General features: G+C 45.8%; 1 protein-coding gene across 1 annotated transcript in view; it reads right to left on the bottom strand.

The window, feature by feature from the left end:
• The window catches only part of CDK10 (cyclin dependent kinase 10), a 31944-nt gene extending 11048 nt beyond the window's left edge, over positions 1 to 20896 (bottom strand). The window contains exons 1-5 of the mRNA XM_030204613.1: positions 20755 to 20896; positions 7186 to 7258; positions 3817 to 3888; positions 3607 to 3709; positions 1471 to 1552 (exon numbers count right to left, since the gene is read on the bottom strand). Coding sequence (XP_030060473.1) covers positions 1471 to 1552; positions 3607 to 3709; positions 3817 to 3888; positions 7186 to 7258; positions 20755 to 20862 — 438 coding nt within the window. The 5' untranslated portion in view covers positions 20863 to 20896. The remainder of the gene's footprint in view (positions 1 to 1470; positions 1553 to 3606; positions 3710 to 3816; positions 3889 to 7185; positions 7259 to 20754) is intronic.

Genomic DNA, 20896 nt, shown 5'->3' with positions numbered 1-20896 from the left:
CTCAGGATTTTGTAGACCTCAATCCTATCTCCCCTCAACCTTCTCTTTTCCAAGCTGAAGAGCCCTAACCTCTTTAGCCTTTCCTCATACGAGAGGACTTCCATCCCCTGTATCATTTTGGTTGCTCTTCTTTGAACTTTTTCTAATTCCACTATATCTTTTTTGAGATACGGCAACCACAACTGAACGCTATACTCAAGATGCGGACACCCATGCAGCGATACAAAGGCATTATAGTATTTTCGGTCTTATTCACCATCCCTTTCCTAATAATTCCTAGCATCCTGTTTGCTTTTTTGGCCGTTGCTGCACACTGAGCAGAAGATTTCACCGTATTATCTACAATGACACCCTGAGATAGCACTATGATCTGTATTCATAGATGGAGCCTTGCTGATTATCCCAGGTGGAGCTATGCTTCCCATTCAGAGATGGAGCAGTGCTCACACTCAGAGACAGAGTCCTGCTCTGCATACAGAGATGGTGCCGTGCCCCATATTCACAGACGGAGTCTGAGATGGCGCTGTGCCCTACAGCCATAGAGAACACTGTACCTTCGGATATGGAGCTATGCTCTGCATTCAGAAAGAGAAAGCGTCGTTAGACATACAGAGATGATACAGAGACATTCAGAGACAGCAATGCGCTCTACATGCAGAGATGAAGCTGTGGTCTTCATTCAGTGATGGAGCTGCTGCATTCAACAAGCAGAGACAGAGTCGCGCTCACCAGGCATAGGAGGCTCGGCACATAAAGATGAAGCTTGTGCTCAACCGGCAGCGGGTGGCGCTTCGCCCCGTCATCAGAAATAGAACTGTGCCCCACAAAGGAGCCTCGGACACCAGATTCAGGACTAGGGCTGCGTTCCACACCCAAGAAAGGAGAGATTTGCTTCCCATTCAGACATGGAGCCGTTCCAACTGACAGAATGGAAACTGGGAACAGCATCCTGAGACAGAACCAAACTGAGAGTGGGACCAGAGAAGTACGAGCGGACCACGCTAGATGTGGTGATGTGGCCACTGGGTGTAGCCAGAACCGTGTTCCACAGCCAAATGCTGAGCAGTGCAGCATGTGGAAAGAGGAAACTGTGCTGTACAGACAGTGATGGAGCCATGCTCCATATGTACATAAGTATTGCCACACTGGGACAGACCAAAGGTCCATCAAGCCCAGTATCCTGTTTCCAACAGTGGCCAATCCAGGTCACAAATGCCTGGCCAGATCCCAGAAAAGCTCAATACATTTTATGATGCTTATCCCAGAAATAAGCAGTGGATTTTTCCAAGTCAATTTAATAATGGTCTATGGACAGAGTTCAGTTTGGTACTCTCCATATCCATCTGCTGGTAGATGGTCATAACCCACAAGTCTCTAGATTCGTCTACTGCCAATGACAAGGAAATAGAATTTCTCAATTAAACAAATCTGGGTAAGGCCCGGTTCAGCCACACAGTAATGGTGCCATACCTGTGCCTCGGAGAAAGGCGTCTGCATGTTCTCCAGCAGGCTGGCGAGATCCTGCTCACAGTACCCCATCACCAGGAAAATACTGAGGGGAAAGAAAGCAGGGTCAGTCAATGTCCACCAGAGAGTTGACTGAGAACTTACTTGGCAGGCGCAATGGGCCGTCTGGTTGCCATCTGTCATCATTCCGTATATGGTGATAAACAAGATGACCCAGTGCAATGTCCAGGAACCACAGATGGTGAAAGGACGGAGTTCATGAGACATCAGTATTGGACACAGAAGGTGATTTACTGGATAAACACAAATCCAAATCGAGCCGCAGTTTATCTTCTACAGAAGACCAAGTTTTGTTTGTTGATGTTTGGCGAGTTTTATTTCATGGAATGTTGAAACTTTACCCCTGATACAGACATTTGCTGAAAAGTGGCCTCAATGAGATTGTGTTTATCCAAAAAATCATCTTCTGTGTGCCGTACTGGTGTCTCATAGACTCTGTTCTTTCACCATCTGTGGTTTCCGGCTTATTGCACCAGATTACCTTGTGGATCACTGCTCGGTTTTTTTTTTTCCATCATGTCTTATCATATACTAGTAAAGAAAGGCCTGTTTCTGAGACCAATGAAACAGGCGCTAGCAAGGTTTTCATCGGAATGTGTATGTTTGAGAGAGTGTGTGTGAGAGTGACTGTGTGAGAGAGAGAGACAGAGTGAATGTGCAAGTGTGTGTGTGTGTGAGAAAGAATGAGTGTGCGGCAGGGCCCCCCCTCCATTTCCCGCCCTCTTTCCCCCTCCTACGTGTCTTTCCTCCCCCCTTTCCTTCCCCTCCCTTTTTCCTCCCCTCCCCCCTCCCAGTTTCAGTGTCGTGGCCCCCCCTCCCTCTGCCTTTCAGGGTTGTGGCCCTCCCTCCCACTGCCAAGTTCAAGCTGGCTCCCTCCCACTGCCACGCTCAAGCTGGCTCCCTCCCTCGCTCCTTCCGACGTTCAGGCTGGCTGGCTCGTTCCCTCCCTTCCTCCGACGTTCAGGCTGCCTGCCTGCCTCACTCCCTCCCATGTTCAGGCTGGCTCGCTCCCTCGCTTCCTCCCATGTCAGTGCTCCGCCCTCGACATCATTGCATTGTTACGCGAGGGCGGGGCGATGGTACTCCTCCCTTTTTTCTTGCAGGCGATGCGTGTGACGTCACGATCGGGTGGGTGATGCAATTCGTTGACACCCCCCCCCCCCAGCGACGTTCAGGCTGCCTGCCAGCCTCCCTCCCACGTTCAGGCTGTCTCGCTCCCTCCCTCCCACGTTCATGCTGCTTTCCTCCCTGGCTTCCTCCTGTGTCAGTGCTCCGCCCTCAACGTCATCGCATTGTAATGCGAGGGTGGGGCGATGGTAGTCCTCCCTTCTTTCTTACAGGCGATGCGTTTGACGTCACGAACGGGTGGGCGATGCGATTCGTGGACTGTAACTGCTCCGCCCTTGATGTCATCACGTTTGATGTGAGGGCGGGGCAGACACTCATGGAGAAAAAGCGATCTACACCATGACATTTTAGAATGTTGGGTGACTTGAGGCTTCATTAGAACGTTGGATAATAATTCTCACTTCCAACATTCTGACTTGCTGCCTGGGACCGTGGCTCATTCCGAGTTGGTCTACTAGGCTCCGTAGATCAGGCTGACATCACCGTAGCCATTATGATGTCAACTTCAGAACCCGAGGGAAAAAAAAACATGCCTCACAGCAGCTGATCCATGTCCAGAGGAGGGTCGCTGGACATGGGTGGCTGGAGGGGGGGCAGGGGAGAGAGGAGGGTCGCTGGACATGGGTGGCAGGAGGGGGGACAGGGGAAAGAGGAGGGTCGCTGGAAATGGGTGGCTGCAGTGGGCGCAGGGGGAGAGGAGGGTCGCTGGACATGGGTGGCTGCAGTGGGCGCAGGAGGAGAGGAGGGTCGCTGGACATGGGTGGCTGCAGGGGAGCCGAGGAAAACCTTGCTAGCGCCCATTTCATTTTTGTCAGAAACGGGCCTTTTCTACTAGTGTTCCTATAAAATGAGAAGAGTGAGGAACGAGGACGGCGGCACCCCGATTTTTCCTTTAATGAGGGATGAAAGGACAAGCTTCTCCCCTGGCTGGATACAGCAGGGCAGGGTTACCTTTCCAGGTGATTGCCCACAACCACCTCCTTGAGTTCAACAATGTTGGGGTGGCGAAGCTTCAGCAGCAGGGTGATCTCCCGCAGACTACTGATGGGGATCCCTGTGGAGGGGAAAGGAGAGCATGGGAGTTCAACAGGGCACAGCAAACATCTCCCCTGCCCCTCAGGAGCCCTGCTTATTCCATTTCAGGGTGTCACTGAGACTCACCATCTTTCTCCTTGTCCATCCGCACCTTCTTCAGTGCCACAATCTCATCCGTTCTGGTGTCTCTGGCACGATCTAAAAAAGAATTGTCAGTATCTTAGTTTAATTTCCTTTAATAATTTATAGTGTCTTTCCAGAAACCTGCCTGTGGTGAAGCACAGTCGCAAAGAGGTGTAGAAGGTATACACATTCGGTAAAGAATCACACTGACCCATCTGCTCAGCCAGTAGGTGGCGCACTCTCCAAACCATAAGAAACATACATTTGAACAATAAACTGCACGACTAGATCAGGACAACAAAGACAAAACACTACCAAAAATAAACAACCACAAAAACCTGAAGGATAATGACTTTTTTTTTTTTCAATAAATACAAAAATAATCCCAAACTATCAAATTAGAGGCCAACAAAACTGCTTTTTCCAGTTTTGGCCAAAACTGAAACTACCTAAACATTTTTGGCCGAAACCGAAAATTAAAGTTTGGTTGTGTGAATGTGAACAAATGAGGCCCCAAGGGTTTGTCAGAGCCCTCTGCTGAACCCACAGGAGATTATTACCCTCCAGTCCCAGGAACTGCAAGCACAGGCTGACAACTGGGAGAGCCATTTTAACAAGGACTTCTCAACAAGTCTGGCTCATTTAGGTTGTAACCCTCTGCTCAGTGTGGGGCAGCGGCTAAAAAAGCAAATAGAATGTTAGGAATTATTAGAAAAGGAATAGAAAGCAAAAATGAAAACGTTATAATGCTTTTATATCGCTCTATGGTGCGACCGTACCTTGAATACTGTGTGCAATTCTCAATTGAGCCTGCAAAGAGGTGGGATATATATTGCAGAAAATAAATAAATAAATAAATAAAACAGATATAGTGGAATTAGAAAAGGTACAGAGAAGGGTGACGAAAATTACAAAGGGGATGGGACGAATTTGCTATGAGGAATCCAGGCCCAAGTATCAGCCTGCCTGTCTGACATTGCTGCCTGGCTGTCTCATCGCCACACTCCTCATCGCCATCTGAAACTAAACATGGCCAAGACTGAGCTTCTTAACTTTCCCCCTGAACCCATCTCTCCTCTTCCCCCATTCTCTATCTCTGTGGATAACACTCTCATCCTCCCTGTCTCATCAGCTAGTAACCTTGGAGTTATCTTTGACTCCTCTCTCTCTTTTTCTGCACATATCCAACAGACTGTTAAAACCTGTCATTTCTTTCTCTATATCACCAAAATTTGTCCTTTCATTTCTGAGCACGCTACCAGAACCCTCATCCACACTCTTATCACCTCTCGCTTAGACTATTGCAACTTGCTTCTCACAGGTCTCCCACTTAGCCATCTCTCTCCTCTTCAATCTGTTCAAAATTCTGCTGCACGACTAATATTCCGCCAGTGTCATTATGCTCATATTAGCCCTCTCCTCAAGTCACTTCACTGGCTTCCTATCCATTTCCGCATACAGTTCAAACTCCTCTTATTGACTTACGAGTGCATTCACTCTGCAGCTCCTCAGTACCTCTCCACTCTCATCTCTCCCTACATTCCTCCCCAGGAACTCCGTTCATTGGGTAAATCTCTCTCTGTACCCTTCTCTTCCACTGCCAACTCCAGACTCTGTTCCTTTTATCTTGCTGCACCATATGCCTGGAACAGACTCCCTGAGCCTGTACGTCAAGCTCCATCTCTGGCTGTCTTCAAACCTAGGCTAAAAGCCCACTTTTTTATGCTGCTTTTAACTCCCTAATCCCTATTCACTTGTACAGTACCCTTGCGTGTTTTATCTTTCCCACCTTATTAATTCCCTTATCCCTTATTTGTCCTGATTAGATTGTAAGCTCTGTCAAGCAGGGATTGTCTCTTCATGTTCAAGTGTACAGCGCTGCGTATGTCTAGTAGCGCTATAGAAATGATAAGTAGTAGTAGTAGTCTTTGGAATTCCAGAACCTTGGTACTCTTTGGAATTCCGCACGGAATGTTGCTACTCTTTGGGGTTCTGGAATCTTGCTACTCTTTGTCCTTATCCCTTATTTGTCCTGTTTGTCTGCCCTAATTAGATTGTAAGCTCTATCGAGCAGGGACTGTCTCTTCATGTTCAAGTGTACAACGCTGCGTATGTCTAGTAGCGCTATAGAAATGATAAGTAGTAGTAGTAGTCTTTGGGATTCCAGAATCTTGGTACTCTTTGGAATTCCACACGGAATGCTGCTACTCTTTGGGATTCCGGAATCTTTCTACCCTTTGTCCTTATCCCTTATTTGTCCTGTTTGTCCTAATTAGATTGTAAGCTCTGTCGAGCAGGGACTGTCTCTTCATGTTCAATTGTACAGCGCTGCGAATGTCTAGTAGCACTATAGAAATGATAAGTAGTAGTATAGTAGGAAAGGCTAAAATGTCTAGGGCTCTTCAGCATGGAGAAAAGACGGCTAAAGGGAGATATCAAAAGAAGTCTATAAAATAATGAGTGGAGTGGAACAGGTATAAGACAAAAAAGTGGGAGCTGGACCACGGATGCCAAAGAATGGAAGGACGTGTACTGAAGATCACAAGTTTATTAAGTGAAAAGACATAAATCACTTGTTTATGCTTTCCAAGAATACTGTGACTAGGGGGCATGCAATGAAGCTAGAAAGAAGAAAATGTACTGTGTTGACATTGTAAGTAGTTTACTATGCCATACTTTGTATTGATATTTTAATATTTTTACTGCTGTAATTGTCTATTGCTTATGTTTAATTTATTCTTACTGTACACCACCTTGAGTGAATTATTTAAAAAAAAGCAGTAAATAAATCCTAATAAATAAATATAAAACAAATCAGAGAAAATATTTCTTCACTCAACATGTAATTAAACTCTGGAATTCGTTGTTAGAGAATGTGGTAAAAGCAGTTAGCTTAGCAGGGTTTAAAAAAGGTTTAGATACTTTCCTAAAAGAAAAGTCCATAAGCAATTATTAAGATGGACTTGGAGAAAACCCACTGCCTATTTCTAGGATAGGCAGCATAAAATGTATTGTACTGTTTTTGAGATCTTGCCAGGTACTTGTAACCTGGATTGGCCACTGATGGAAACAGGATACTGGGCTTGATGGACTGACTTTCAGTCAGTCCCAATATGGCAGTGCTTATGTTCTTAAGTCTGCCCACGTTACTCCCCTGGCAATGTGTCATAGTGAGAACTACTTTGAAATGCAGTGCACCTACTTTATACCTCAGTACACACATATACAATTAATGAGTTTATTCCTGTGGGATTAACACGCAGACAACAGTTTACAAAATTACCCCCAAAATGGGGGGAAAAAAAAAACCTTTGTGACTATCTTACAAACTTCTGGTCCAGTGATGAGGGAGAGGCAAGTGATATTACTTACACACAATACCATAGGTACCCTCGCCAATCCGATTCAGCTTCTCAAACTCTTTGACACTGCGGCAACGACCCAGCTGAAAACAGAGAAACGTAGTTACTGGAGACTGAGCATGACACGCTTCCTAAAACCAGCAATCCCACCACTACCCTCACCTTCCATAAAGTGACATTAGCATGGCCAAACCTTATAAACAGAGGGGGTGATTTTCAGGATGCTTAAGGGGAGATTTTAATGAAGTCAAGTAACAGCAGAACGATTGGGCTATGATAAATAAATAACAAGGGAGGCCCATCGGTATCTCCGGGCTTCACTAATACCATTAACTCCATTATTCTCAGAAGACGCATTGCATCAGAGACGGGGTACTGGTCTAGGAATCCACTGTTCCCTCCATTTTTATAGCAGAAATAAAAAAGGGATTTGATAATGGGCATGCGACGACTTCCCTATGAGGAAAGGCTAAAGTGGCTAGGGTACTGAATAGAGTGGAAATGGTAGATGTGAATCGTTTGTTTACTCTTTCCAAAAATACAAGGACTAGGGGACACGCAACGAAGCCACCAAGTAGTACATTTAGAACAAATAGGAGAAAATATTTCTTCACTCAACCTGTAAGTACACTCTGGAATTCTTTTATTTTTGTTTTAGTTACATTTGTACCCCGCGCTTTCCCACTCATGGCAGGCTCAATGCGGCTTACATGGGGCAATGGAGGGATAAGTGACTTGCCCAGGGTCCCACTAGCAACATTCCATGTAGAAGTCGGCCCTTGCAGATCACCAATGTGGCCGCGCAGGCTTCTGCTTCTGTGAGTCTGATGTCAGACTCACAGAAACAGAAGCCTGCGCAGCCTTCTACATGGAATGTTGCTAGTGGAATAGCAACATTCCATGTAGAATCTCCAATAGTAGCAACATTCCAAGTAAAATCTCAAAGAGTAGCAACATTCCATGTAGAATCTCCAATAGTATCTATTTTATTTTTGTTACATTTGTACCCTGCGCTTTCCCACTCATGGCAGGCTCAATGCGGCTTACATGGGGCAATGGAGGGTTAAGTGACTTGCCCAGAGTCACAAGGAGCTGCCTGTGCCTGACATGGGAATCAAACTCAGTTCCTCAGTTCCCCAGGACCAGAGTCCACCATCCTAACCACTAGGCCACTCCTCCAGCATTTTGCCAGAAAATGTGGTAAAAACAGCAATCATAACATGATTGCCATTGAAATTTGCTTTCAAAAAGGTAAACATAGGAAGTCAAATATGTTAGCATTTAACTTTAAAAAAGGAAGCCTTGATAAAATGAGAAAAACGGTAAAAAAAACAACTTAGAGGAGTAACTGAGAGGGTAAGAAACCTACAACAGGCGTGGATGCTGTTCAAAAACACCATCCTGGAGGCCCAGGCCGAACATATTCCACGTATCAGAAAAGGAGGACAGAAAACCAAATGACAGCCTGCATGGTTAAAAAGTGAGGTAAAGGAGGCTATTGGAGCTAAAAAGGAATCCTTCAGAAAATTACTACTACTACTACTACTATTTAGCATTTCTATAGCGCTACAAGGCATACGCAGCGCTGCACAAACATAGAAGAAAGACAGTCCCTGCTCAAAGAGCTTACAATCTAATAGACAAAAAATAAAGTAATCAAATCAATTAATGTGCACAGGAAGGAAGAGAGAAGGGTAGGTGGAGGCGAGTGGTTACAAGTGGTTACGAGTCAAAAGCAATGTTAAAGAGGTGGGCTTTCAGTCTAGATTTAAAGGTGGCCAAGGATGGGGCAAGACGTAGGGGCTCAGGAAGTTTATTCCAGGCATAGGGTGCAGCAAGACAGAAGGCGCGAAGTCTGGAGTTGGCAGTAGTGGAGAAGGGAACAGATAAGAAGGATTTATCCATGGAGCGGAGTGCACGGGAAGGGGTGTAGGGAAGGACGAGTGTGGAGAGATACTGGGGAGCAGCAGAGTGAGTACATTTATAGGTTAGTAGAAGAAGTTTGAACAGGATGCGAAAACGGATAGGGAGCCAGTGAAGGGTCTTGAGGAGAGGGGTAGTATGAGTAAAGCGACCCTGGCGGAAGATGAGACGGGCAGCAGAGTTTTGAACCGACTGGAGAGGGGAGAGGTGAACCGAATGAGGAAAATAAGAAGCGGCATAAGGAATGTCAAGTCAGATGCAAAGCGCTGATAAGAAAGGCAAAGAGGGATTTTTTATTTATTTATTTATTTATTCATTTAATCAAAATTTACAAGAAACTTCTTGTTTAGGAAAGTGTCAATCAAATAGGAAATCTTTTACACAGGAAAAGAAAGAGCAATTAACTCATTACACTTTCAAAATTCAAAGACACTCAAGTCCATAAAAGGAGATCCAAGATTTTAGGAATCTAAGGGAGAAATATAACAAAGGAGAAAATAAAGGAAATTAATCTCTGCTAAGAAATTGTGCACCTTTTAATGTTGCTTCTCCAATTTAACTGAGGCTAAAAGTGGTGACACATGAGCAGGTTCAGTAAACATATACTTCTTGCCTCCCAGCCTTATTATGCACTTGCAGGGGTATCTAAGAAAAAAGGTACCCCCCCCAAGTGCAAAACTTCGGGCTTGAGGAGCAAAAATTGTTTCCTCTGTCGTCTTGTCTCTTTCGAGACATCAGGAAATAACATAATTTTAAAACCCATAAAGGGTTTCTCCTTATTGCGGAAAAAAAGACGGAAGATCCAATTCTTATCAGGAATCAATGCGACTGTCGCCACTAATGTAGCAGCAGTCGCCAGCTGGGAGTCAGAGGTCTCAAGCAAAAGAGAAATATCCAACGGTTTTTCATTATCTGGATTAATGTTCCTCTCTGGGACATAGTATACTTGGGAAAAGGGTGGAATATCCTTTTCCAAGATGTTAAAAACTTCACGGAAATATCGTTTCAGCATATCCAGAGGGAGAACTGTTTGTATCCTTGGGAAATTGACAAATCTCAGATTATAATTCTTAGTAAAGTTATCAAAAACCTCCATTTTTTGTCTGAGATTTGTCACATCTTTTATAATTGTAGTTTGTAACGTTTCGACTTTCATAATCCTTTGGTCAATTTTTTCATTTAAAGCTTTAATCTCCTCCCTCTTTTTGTAAATCAGTTTCTACATGTTTTACCCTAGGTAAAAGCTCGTTAGTTTGTTTAAGGAAAATTTGTCCCAAATTAGACATCAAGTCCCACAATACTTCTAAGGTTACTTCCTTTGGTTTGGCCACTAGCTCCTTAGGTAATTCAAACCTTATTGAAGTCTGCTCATCTTCTTCACTCCGTCTCTCAGTCTCTCTCCTCTCGTTTTGCTGCGGTTCTTTGGGCAAAATGCCCTCCATTCCTTCCTCAGTTAGAAGTGACGCTTCACCCCAACGCTCTTCTGGGCCCGTGCCTTGTTCCAAGGGGGACCCTGTAGGGTCAGAGAGGAAGGAGCTTGCGCCGAGCGGTTGGGGAGGTGGAGTTCGCGCTGCAGGACTCAGCGTTGTTTCCAAGCCGGGGGAAGCCGAAATCTCCTGTTCGCCGGCGTTCCCAATCGGCGGAGTGCTGCTATGCTGCACAATTGTCCGCGGCCTCATAAAACGGTCAATTGGACCCGACAAAGGAGACGGGAGCGGGGAAGCTCTACCCGCTACTTTTCCTCTTCGCTTCGGCATCACAGGAACGAGGTATGGGACGTCCTAGCAGATCGCGGCCATCTTGGATCGGCAAAGAGGGATTTTGAAAGAAAGATAGCATTAGAGGCGAAAACTGAAAGAACATTTTTTTTTAGATACATTAAAAGCAGGAAACCGGCAAAAGAATTGGTTGGCCTGCTGAATGACCGGGGTGTAAAAGGGGCGATCAAGGAAGACAAAGAAATAGTAGAAAAACTAAATGAGTTCTTTGCTTCGGTCTTCACCGAGGAAGATTTGGGTGGGATACCGGTGCCAGACAGGGTATTCGTAGCTGAAGAGTCGGGAAAACTTAGTGAAATATCTGTAAATCTGGAAGACGTAATGGAGCAGTTCTGCAAACAGAAGAGTAGCAAATCTCCTGGACCGGATGGTATTCACCCTAGGGTACTGATAGAACTAAAAAATGAGCTGGCGGAGCTACTGTTATTGATTTGTAATTTATCCTTAAAATCGAGCGTGGTACCGGAAGATTGGAGGGTGGACAATGTAACGCCGATATTTTAAAAAGGTTCAGAGGAGACCCGGGAAATTATAGACCGGTGAGTCTGATGTCAGTGCCGGGCTAAATGGTAGAGACTATAATCAAGAACAAAATTACAGAGCACGTTCAAAAGCATGGACTAATGGGACAAAGTCAACATGGATTTAGTGAAGGGAAGTCTTGCCTCACCAATCTGCTGCATTTCTTTGGAGGGGTAAACAAACATGTGGACAAAGGTGAGCCGGTTGATATTGTGTATCTAGATTTTCAGAAGGCGTTTGATAAGCTCCCTCATGAAAGACTACAGAGGAAATTAGAGGGACATGGGATCGGAGGTAGTGTCTTACTGTGGATTAAAAACTGGTTGAAAGATAGGAAACAGAGAGTAGGACTAAAAGGTCAATATTCGCAATGGAGAAGGGTTGTTAGCGGGGTTTTTATGTTTCAACAGTTTTATTGATGATAAACATAAATTATCACAACAATAGTCAGGGGTACACACAGTGTTACCTCAAGACTTCCAATCTTACAAAACAATGACAACATCCATCATCAAACTTTTTACAACATTTTCTCCCCTCCTCCCTCCCACCCATCCCATCTATCTCCTAGCCGAGCCTTGTGTTCTTATAGACTCAGTGGGATCCCTCCCTTCCCCCCCTCATAGTTACCTCTAATACTTCAACGCTGTTTCCCCAATGACATTACCAGATAGTTACCACATTCCATTTGAGGAAATACCTGTACTTGTCCATGTAGAAACAAATAACTAACACATTTGGTTATCCTCTGTCATCAAACGGGTATCGTTTCCCCCCCCCTTCCTGGGTCCATCCACTCGTTATCTTTCTGCAATCAGTAATGCTCTGCCACTTTACATCATTTAAATTCCAGAGCTATTGCTCATACCATGGCACTTCTGATATGTAACTATTCATTATCCGTTATATTGTCATTTTGGGCTTTCCTCTCTTTCCCCCTTTCCCCCTGAACCCCCATCCTTCCCCCCCCCCCCCTTTCCTTATCCCTCCCCCCTCCCTTTAACCATTGTTGAAGGGTACATGTTTTGTCTCACAATTTTGAATAGTAATGGTATGAGCCGCAAATCATTTGTTTATGTTTACCCCCCTCCCCCTCTTTTACCAGGGAACTCGTCCACCCATTAGTGATATCTGACTTTTGATTTTATCTCATGTTTCTAGTTATATGCTTTCCATGTATACAGGCTAGCCCAATGTGTTCAGAACGTGGCTCCGTGCTCGTGGTGATATTTTGTGTAGGTATGCCCCCCAAATTTTTATAAATCGTTGACGCCTCTTTGGTGTATTACGGGCGTCCTGCATTTCCCATAACATAAGTTCATGGAGCCTATTTCTCCAATACCAGTATGAGGGTCCTCTATCTGTTGTCCAGCAATTTAGGATACATTTTTTCCCCAGAATACAAAGTTTACTAAGAAACATCTTTTCTTCTAACGTTCCTTTGTGCCATGTCGTCATAGAGCTCAGTATCACCCTTTCAAAGGACAGGTCCACCCGATATCCTAGAACCCAACCCAGAAACCTGGAGAGGGCTGCCCAGAACCCCCGTATCTCTCTACATTGCCACAAACCATGACTAAATGATGCGTTTACTTCTGCACATTTGGGACACTTATGTGTTTCTACCACTCCTGCATGCCATGCCTGTTTAACTGAAAAATATGCTCTATGTATGGTACGAAAATGGCACTCCTGCAACTCAGCACTATGCACCACCCTTATCCCTCCTTGGAGCGCCGCTAATATCTTCCCTTCTGTTATTTGGTCTTTCACCTCTCGACTCCATCTTTCCACTACCATCCTAACATCTCTTTTTGGTTGCTTCCCCTCCAGTACCTTGTGGAACCCTGACACCGAGATCTGTCCTACTGCATCCCCAGCTAGAAGCTCCCTAATGTCCTTCCCAAAGCCTGGTAGGAGACTTGCAGTGGGGAGCTCATGTATGTAGTGTGAAAGTTGGAAATAGGCTAATTTCGCCAACATTCCCCCGGCATAGTGCCTCTCAAACTCTGAATAAGCCATAACGGTCCCATCCGCTTGTAGAAAGTTTTCCAATAGTATGACACCCTGCTTCCCCAGATCTTGAAAAAATTTACTTTCTCTCCCAGGTGAGAACTCCGCATTACCCATAATTGGCAGCAGCACACTACTCTCTGAGCTGTGCTTCCAAAGTTTCGTTATCTCTTTCCACAGATATCTTAAAGGCTGTAAAAGCGGACTATGCTTTACGTGCTGTGGAAGATTTCTGACTTTTGCATGTAATAAGTAATTGAAATGCCAGGGGCTGAAATGCAGTCTCTCTAATTGTACATCTGTGTAATTGTTCGTGCCCATGACCCAATCTCCTAAATGCCTTAAGAGGCATGCTTGATTGTATATGCGCATATTAGGAATCCCCAGGCCCCCGTTCGCCTGGGCCCCATTAAGATACTCCCATTTGAGTTTTGGTTTCCTTCCAGCCCAACAAAATCGTGCCACCTGTCTCTGGTGTACCCGAAGATCTTTTTTCCATAGCCGTATTGGTAACACCTGCAGGACATATAACCATTTCGGGAACACCAGCATGCGATACAAATGGATCCGGCCCAAGAGTGTCAATGGCAGAGAGCTCCACCTGTTTAACTGCTCCCCCGTGTCTCGCAACAAGTGCGGAACATTGGCAGCGTATATCTGAGCCGGATCCAATGTCAATTGAATGCCTAAGTATCGGAATTACCCCGTCGCCCACCGTAATGGGAACTGTTCCCAATCTGCCTTCCTAACGTCTGAACTCACTAAGGCCTCCGATTTTATCAAATTTAAATGAAATCCAGAAAAGTCCCCATATTCCTTTATACTGTCCATTAAGTGCCCCAGAGAGTTCATGGGGTTTGTTATTAACACCAGTAAGTCATCTGCAAAAGCTGCTATTTTAAATTCCCGGTCTTGTATCTGTACACCCTTTATGTCTACGTTATTACATATCTCCCGTATCAACGGGTCAAGTGTTAGGACAAAAAGTAAAGGTGAGAGAGGACAACCCTGGCATGTACCTCGACCAATGGGGAACCAGTCCGAAGCTAAACCATTGACAAGGACTCTCGCTCTTGGATCGGTGTACAGGGTTCTAATCGCCTGCACGAAGAACCCAGCCATTCCATATGCTTTTAGTGTTTCTAGTAGGAATCCCCAATCCACCCGATCAAAAGCCTTTTCGGCGTCAAAACTGATTAACATGGTTGACTGTCTTTCCCTGTGTGCTTTCTCTAACGCTACAAGTATTCTCCTCATATTCTTTGCTATTTTCCTACCCTGGACAAATCCTGCTTGTGGCTCTTCTACCAAAGAGGGGAGGTATCTGGCCAATCTATTAGCTAGCAATTTGGCCAAAAACTTGGTTTCTGAGTTTAAAAGCGAGATTGGTCGATATGACTCCAGGTGTAGAGCTGTTTTACCAGGTTTAAGCAGTACTGTTATATGGGCCTGGTTCATATATAGTGGTAAAGATCCTTGTTGAACAATTAAGTTAAATACCTCAGTCAGCACCGGGCTGATTTCTGCCTGCAATAACTTATAAAACTCATTCCTCATTCCATCAGGGCCCGGTGCCTTCCCCAAAGGACTTTGCTTGATCACCCACATAGCTTCATCTACAGTGATATCTGCATTCAACACCCTTAACTCCTCCTCCTCTATTTGAGGTAAATCAACACTAGCCAAGTATGTCTCACCAGGCCTGACCAGATCCTCCTGTCGTTTATACAACTGTTCAAAGAAGTCTTTAAATACTCCCGAGATTTCACTGTCCTTGTGCACTAGTGACCCCCGGTGGTCCCTTAGTGAGAGTATCTTTTGATTACCTACTTTTCTGCCCATGACCTTCGCCAGGAAGCCCCCTCCCTTGTTTGCAAATTTGTAAAGCTGGTATTTATAGTAAGCCTGGGATTTTTTAACTGTGCGGTGCAACAACTCGTTAAGGCTCTGTTGGGCCTCTAATAACTGCACTCGGAGGCTCTGAGTATGTCCCGCGCCGTACTGACGTCTCAATTTGGTTACTCTCCTTTCTAATCTAAGAATTTCTTGTCGCCTCATTTTCCGCTTAAAGCTTACATAAGCTATAATCTCCCCTCTAAGCACTGCTTTAGCTGTTTCCCAATAAAGCACCAGGTCCGTCCTATGATTCTCATTATTAATGCCAAATTCTTCCCAGCACTTAGTCAGATGGGGTAAGAATTGCCCATCCCTATAAAGCCAGGTTGGGAATCTCCACATGTAATCCTCTCTTATCCCTTCGTCCAACTCCAACCTCACCATTACCCAGGCATGATCGGAAACCACTATTGGCCCTATTTTTGCTGTGTCCACCTGTGTGAAGATGTCTGTGGTTACAAATATATAGTCGATACGAGACAAAGTAGCATGGGCCCTCGATAAATGGGTATAGTCCTTCTCAAGAGGGTTCAAAGTTCTCCACACATCTACTACTGCAAAAGCTTCCTCCAGTGCTACTATTCCCTTCCCTGGCCTAGCTCTCCCTTTCCCACCTGAGCCAGACCTATCCAGTGTCGGGTCCGCGACTTCATTAAAGTCGCCCCCCATTATGATCGGGGCTCCTCCCAACCCTTGCATAGCACTAATGAGCTGTCTATAAAAGCGCTGGTCAAATGTATTTGGCGCATAAATATTGCAAAGCAAGATTGGTTGTCTGTCCAATACTACAGATGCCAACACGTATCTGCCCCCAGCATCTCCTACCACCTGATTGACTTTCACATGTATACCTTTCCGTACTAGTGTAATCACTCCTCCTTTCCCCCCCCACTGCTGGGGATTCAAAAATGTCTCCCACCCACCATCGTTTCAATTTAGCATGTTCTATACCTGTCAAATGTGTCTCCTGCAAAAATGCAATTGATGTCTTTTGATCATTAAGGATTTTTAGAATTTTCTGCCGTTTAATGGGCGAGTGGATGCCCCCTACATTCCAAGTTACTACTTGTAATGGAGTCTTGTAATCTCTACTCGTTCGTTAATACTGCCCTGCATTCTTCCCGCAATCTTTGCGGAGAGGTGTCCCAGCCACCACCCCTCCCGCTCCACTTTCCAATCTGTCATTACTCTTGCACCACACCATATGTCAATCATACCATCACTACATGTATACAAACACCATGTTCCCTTCCCAAATCTTGTCTCTCCCTCCCACCCAACCCCTCCCCTCCCTCTCCATCCCTCCCCTCCCCCCCTCCCCCCTCTACCCCTCCCCCCTCTACCCTCTTTGTCACTCTCCCAAGCCCCTTCCATGCCCTTGACTTCTCTCGCCCTTTGAAGCCCCTAAGTTATCTGTAACCATCTGGTCCCTTAATCTACACCCCTTAAAGCAATCAACGGCATTGTAAGTCCGGGGTTCCTATGACCCCATCCCCCAACATGTACCGGAGTCCCTTGGACTCGTCCCATATTAACCTTAACTGCTGAACAACAATAACCTTTAGATCTGTAACTTGAACTTTCAGTACATCTCCCACCATATACCATAGCATGCGGGTATGATCCCCATGTCCTCTTTCACCAACGGGAAGACTCCCCTAGGTGTCTGTCTCGGCTCGGACTCTACTGCAAAGTCATGTGTCTGGTTCTTTCATTTCCACGTCTATGAACTTTTGAGCTTCTTGAACAGTTTGGAAGGATCTCCACTGGTTTCCATGCTGAATCTTCAAAATAGCTGGGTAAAGTAACATAAATCTGGTGCTCTTGGCAACCAGTGTGGAGCATATGGGATGAAAACGGCGTCTTTGTTCCTGTACTCCTGCCGAGTAGTCCTGAAAGATCTTTATTGGGGAACCCTCATATTGAAGAGAGTCGCGCCTCGCCCGGAATCCTCGCAATATTTCTTCTTTATGCAGGTAGTTAAGCACTTTAATGATGACAATTCGCGGTCTCTGCAAATTTGGTTGCCAACGCCCTAGCCTATGGGCCCGCTCGATGCACAACTCCCCTCGGCTGTCTGATAGGGCTAACTCTTTTTTCAACCACTGTTCTAGTAACTGTCCAAGTAGCCTTTCTGGGACCTTTTCAGGAATGCCCACAATTCTCAAGTTGCATCTCCTGGCACGATTTTCCATGTCTTCCATTTTTTCTTGTTGCAACTTAAGTTGAGTCCTGAACCTGGCAACCTCCTGTGTGTTCTGGGAGCTGGAGTCCTCCACTGCTGCTATCCGGTTCTCCGCCTCTCCTACTCTCTTCTCCGTTTCGGCCCCTGAGGATTCCAAATTCTTTAATTTTCCGGCCAACATGTCGAATCTTGGGTTGAGAGCTGCGCTCACCGCTGCTGTTATTTGCGCCAGTTGTTTATCAGTGAATTCTCCCTCAGCTGTACCTTTCAAGTCCGCCATTTTATGGCTGGGCTTAGGAGATGAGGGTCTTTCTTTATCAAATTTTGTGCCTCTACGGGTGATTCCAGAAGGCCTGGGTTTCAAATATTGCTCCATACATTCAGCAGCACTGCTCTCGGACACTCTCCCAGCGCTTCAACGAACAGCTCGATTGCTATTTGACAATTGGCCTCTGCCCAAGCCTCGTTTATATTCGGGGCCTCAGGTGCCGTGGAACAGTTATACTGGGCCTTCAACCCACCACCTCGCGTTATCGTATCTGCATACGCAGAGTTGTCACTTTAATTAGCAGGCCAATTCAGGCGCATAAAAGCAGTGCAATAAGTCCACTCTGCTAAAATTTCTTCCCTCTAACCCGGGAATGTATCTGCCAGTTGTGCGAGTACAGCCGCTGAAAGAGCTTGCCCCTTAGCTGATGTTCCTCCACTCCTCCAGCTCCTGAGATGCCTTTTTTCTACCACTTTTGCCACAGCTGGTCTGACGGCTCCTTGCCCCGATCCCAAAAGCAGGTACTCACTGTCTCTGTTCCTGCAGCAGCATCCGGCCTTCCCCCTTCCGTCGGGACTCCCGTCTCTCCTGTTAGCCACCTAGTATATTCTTTAAAAGCTCCGGGCACTCTCTGCCGCCGCCATCTTGGAACCGCTCGATTTCATTTCAAAGTTGTTTTTCTTTTATGTTAGAGATAGCGCCAGCAGTGCCGCTTCCGTGCTCGTCTGTGCCCCAGGCGTCCTCCTTGCTCACTGGGTCTTTTGAGAGCGAGTCCGTTGATTTTAAAATCGGGGCTTCATTTGGGCGGAATGGAGCTCACAACGCGACGTCCATCTCGCTGCTCGTCTCCACCGGAAGTCGTTAGCGGGGTTTTTAACATATTCACAAATGACCTAGAGATGGGGGTAACTAGTGAGGTAATCAAATTTGCTGATGACACAAAGTTATTCAAAGTAGTCAAATCGCGGGAAGATTGTGAAAAACTACAAGAGGACCTTGGGAGACTGGGCGTCTAAATGGCAGATGACGTTTAATGTGAACAAGTGCAAAGTGACGCATGTGGGAAAGAGGAACCCAAACTATAACTACGTCTTGCAAGGTTCAGCGTTGGGAGTCACGTTGATGATACGTTGAAAACTTCTGCTCAATGTGCTGCTGCGGCTAGGAAAGCAAATAGAATGTTGGGTATCATTAGGAAAGGGATGGAAAACAAAAATAAGGATATTATTCTGCCACTGTATCGCTCCATGGTGCGACCGTACCTCGAGTATTGTGTGCAATTCTGGTCGCCGCACTTAAAAAAAAAACATAGTGGAATTGGAAAAGGTGCAGAGAAGGGCGACAAAGATGATACAGGGGATGGGACGGCTTCCCTATCAGGATAGGCTGAAGAGGCTGGGGCTCTTCAGCTTTGAGAAAAGGAGGCTGAGGGGAGATATGATAGAGGTCTATAAGATGAGTGGAATGGAACGGGTTGATGTGGAGCGTCTGTTTACACTTTCCAAAAATACTAGGACAAGGGGGCATGCGATGAAGCTGCAGCGTGGTAAATTTAAAACAAATCGGAGGAAAATTTTCTTCACTCAATGCGTAGTTAAACTCTGGAATTCGCTGCCGGAAAAGGTGGTTAACTTAGCAGACTTCAAAAAGGGGTTGCACAGCTTCCTGGAGGAAAAAGCCATAGAATGTTATTGAATGGACGAGGGAATACAGTATTTCTAGGATGGGCGGGACAAATTGCTTGTTCTTTTGGCCGCTGTCGGTGACAGGGTGCTGGGCTCGATGGACCCTTGGTCTGTCCCAGCATGGTGATGCTTATGTACTTAGTGTAGCAGTGTTTAAAAAAAAAAAAAGGTTTGGATAACTTCCTAAAAGTCCATAAGCCACTATTAAGATGGACTTGGGAAAATCCACTGCTTATTTATAGGATAAGCAGCATAAAATCTGCTTTACTGTTCTGGGATGTTGCCAGGCACTTGTAAACTGGATTGGCCAGTGTTGGAAATAAGATACAGTGAAACCTCGGTTTTCGTCGATAATTCATCCGAAAACAATCGGCGAAATCTGAAACCGACGAAAACCGAGGCAAATTTCTAGTCCAAAAAAATCAACAAAATCCGAAACCAACGAAAACAAACCAAGGTTTCACTGTACTGGGCTCGGTGGACCTTTGGTTTGTCCCTGTATAGAAAGACTTATGTTCTTATGTAGCAAAACCTGTGCCCCATGTCACCCAATAAGCTATGTAGCACAACCGGTGCTCTTACACGGAGAGAGTAGTGGATGCTTGGAATGCCCTCCCGCGGGAGGTGGTGGAAATGAAAACGGTAACGGAATTCAAACATGCGTGGGATAAGCATAAAGGAATCCTGTGCCGAAGGAATGGATCCTCAGGAGCTTAGTCAAGATCAGGAGGCGGGGCTGGTGGTTGGGAGGTGGGGATAGTGCTGGACAGACTTGTACGGTCTGTGCCAGAGCCGGTGGTTGGGAGGCAGAGATAGTGCAGACTTATACGGTCTGTGCCCTGAAGAGCACAGGTACAAATCAAAGTAGGGTATACACAAAAAGTAGCACATATGAGTTGTCTTGTTGGGCAGACTGGATGGACTGTGCAGGTCTTTTTCTGCCGTCATCTACTATGTTACTATGAGGCATATTTTCAAAGCACTTAGCCTTCCAAAGTTCCATAGGTTTCTATGGAACTTTGGGAGGCTAAGTGCTTTGAAAATATGCCTCTATGTAACCTCAGTCAGACTTTATTGCAATGGCACCCTATGCATGTTGCCAAAAATAGCAGATCAATCAGTCATCATGAATCAGAACTTGAAGAATCTGCAGCCAGACCTGCAAACTGCTCTTTCCAGCATGCACCAGAGCCCAGAACTTGCATTTCCCGGCATGCAACAGCACCAGGAAGGAACCTTCACGTCCCGGGATGTGGCCTAAGGAGGCTCATTGGTTCCTTCTCCTGGAATGAGCCGCCGGTGCTCTTACCCGGTCGCCTGGTGGGACGGGGAAGAACCCCGCCTGCTTGATGCGCTTTAAGCAGATTTGTTCGGGCTCCGGGTCCGCGACGGCAGCTTCAGTCCCGGGTTCCACCATAGCTGCCAAGGAGGGTAGATTCAGAACAGGAGCC

This window comes from Microcaecilia unicolor, chromosome 5, assembly GCF_901765095.1.
Source record: "Microcaecilia unicolor chromosome 5, aMicUni1.1, whole genome shotgun sequence".
Taxonomy (NCBI): Eukaryota; Metazoa; Chordata; class Amphibia; order Gymnophiona; family Siphonopidae; genus Microcaecilia; species Microcaecilia unicolor.
The sequence above is the reverse complement of the archived record's forward strand: the minus strand, read 5'-3'. Positions and strand labels throughout refer to the sequence as shown.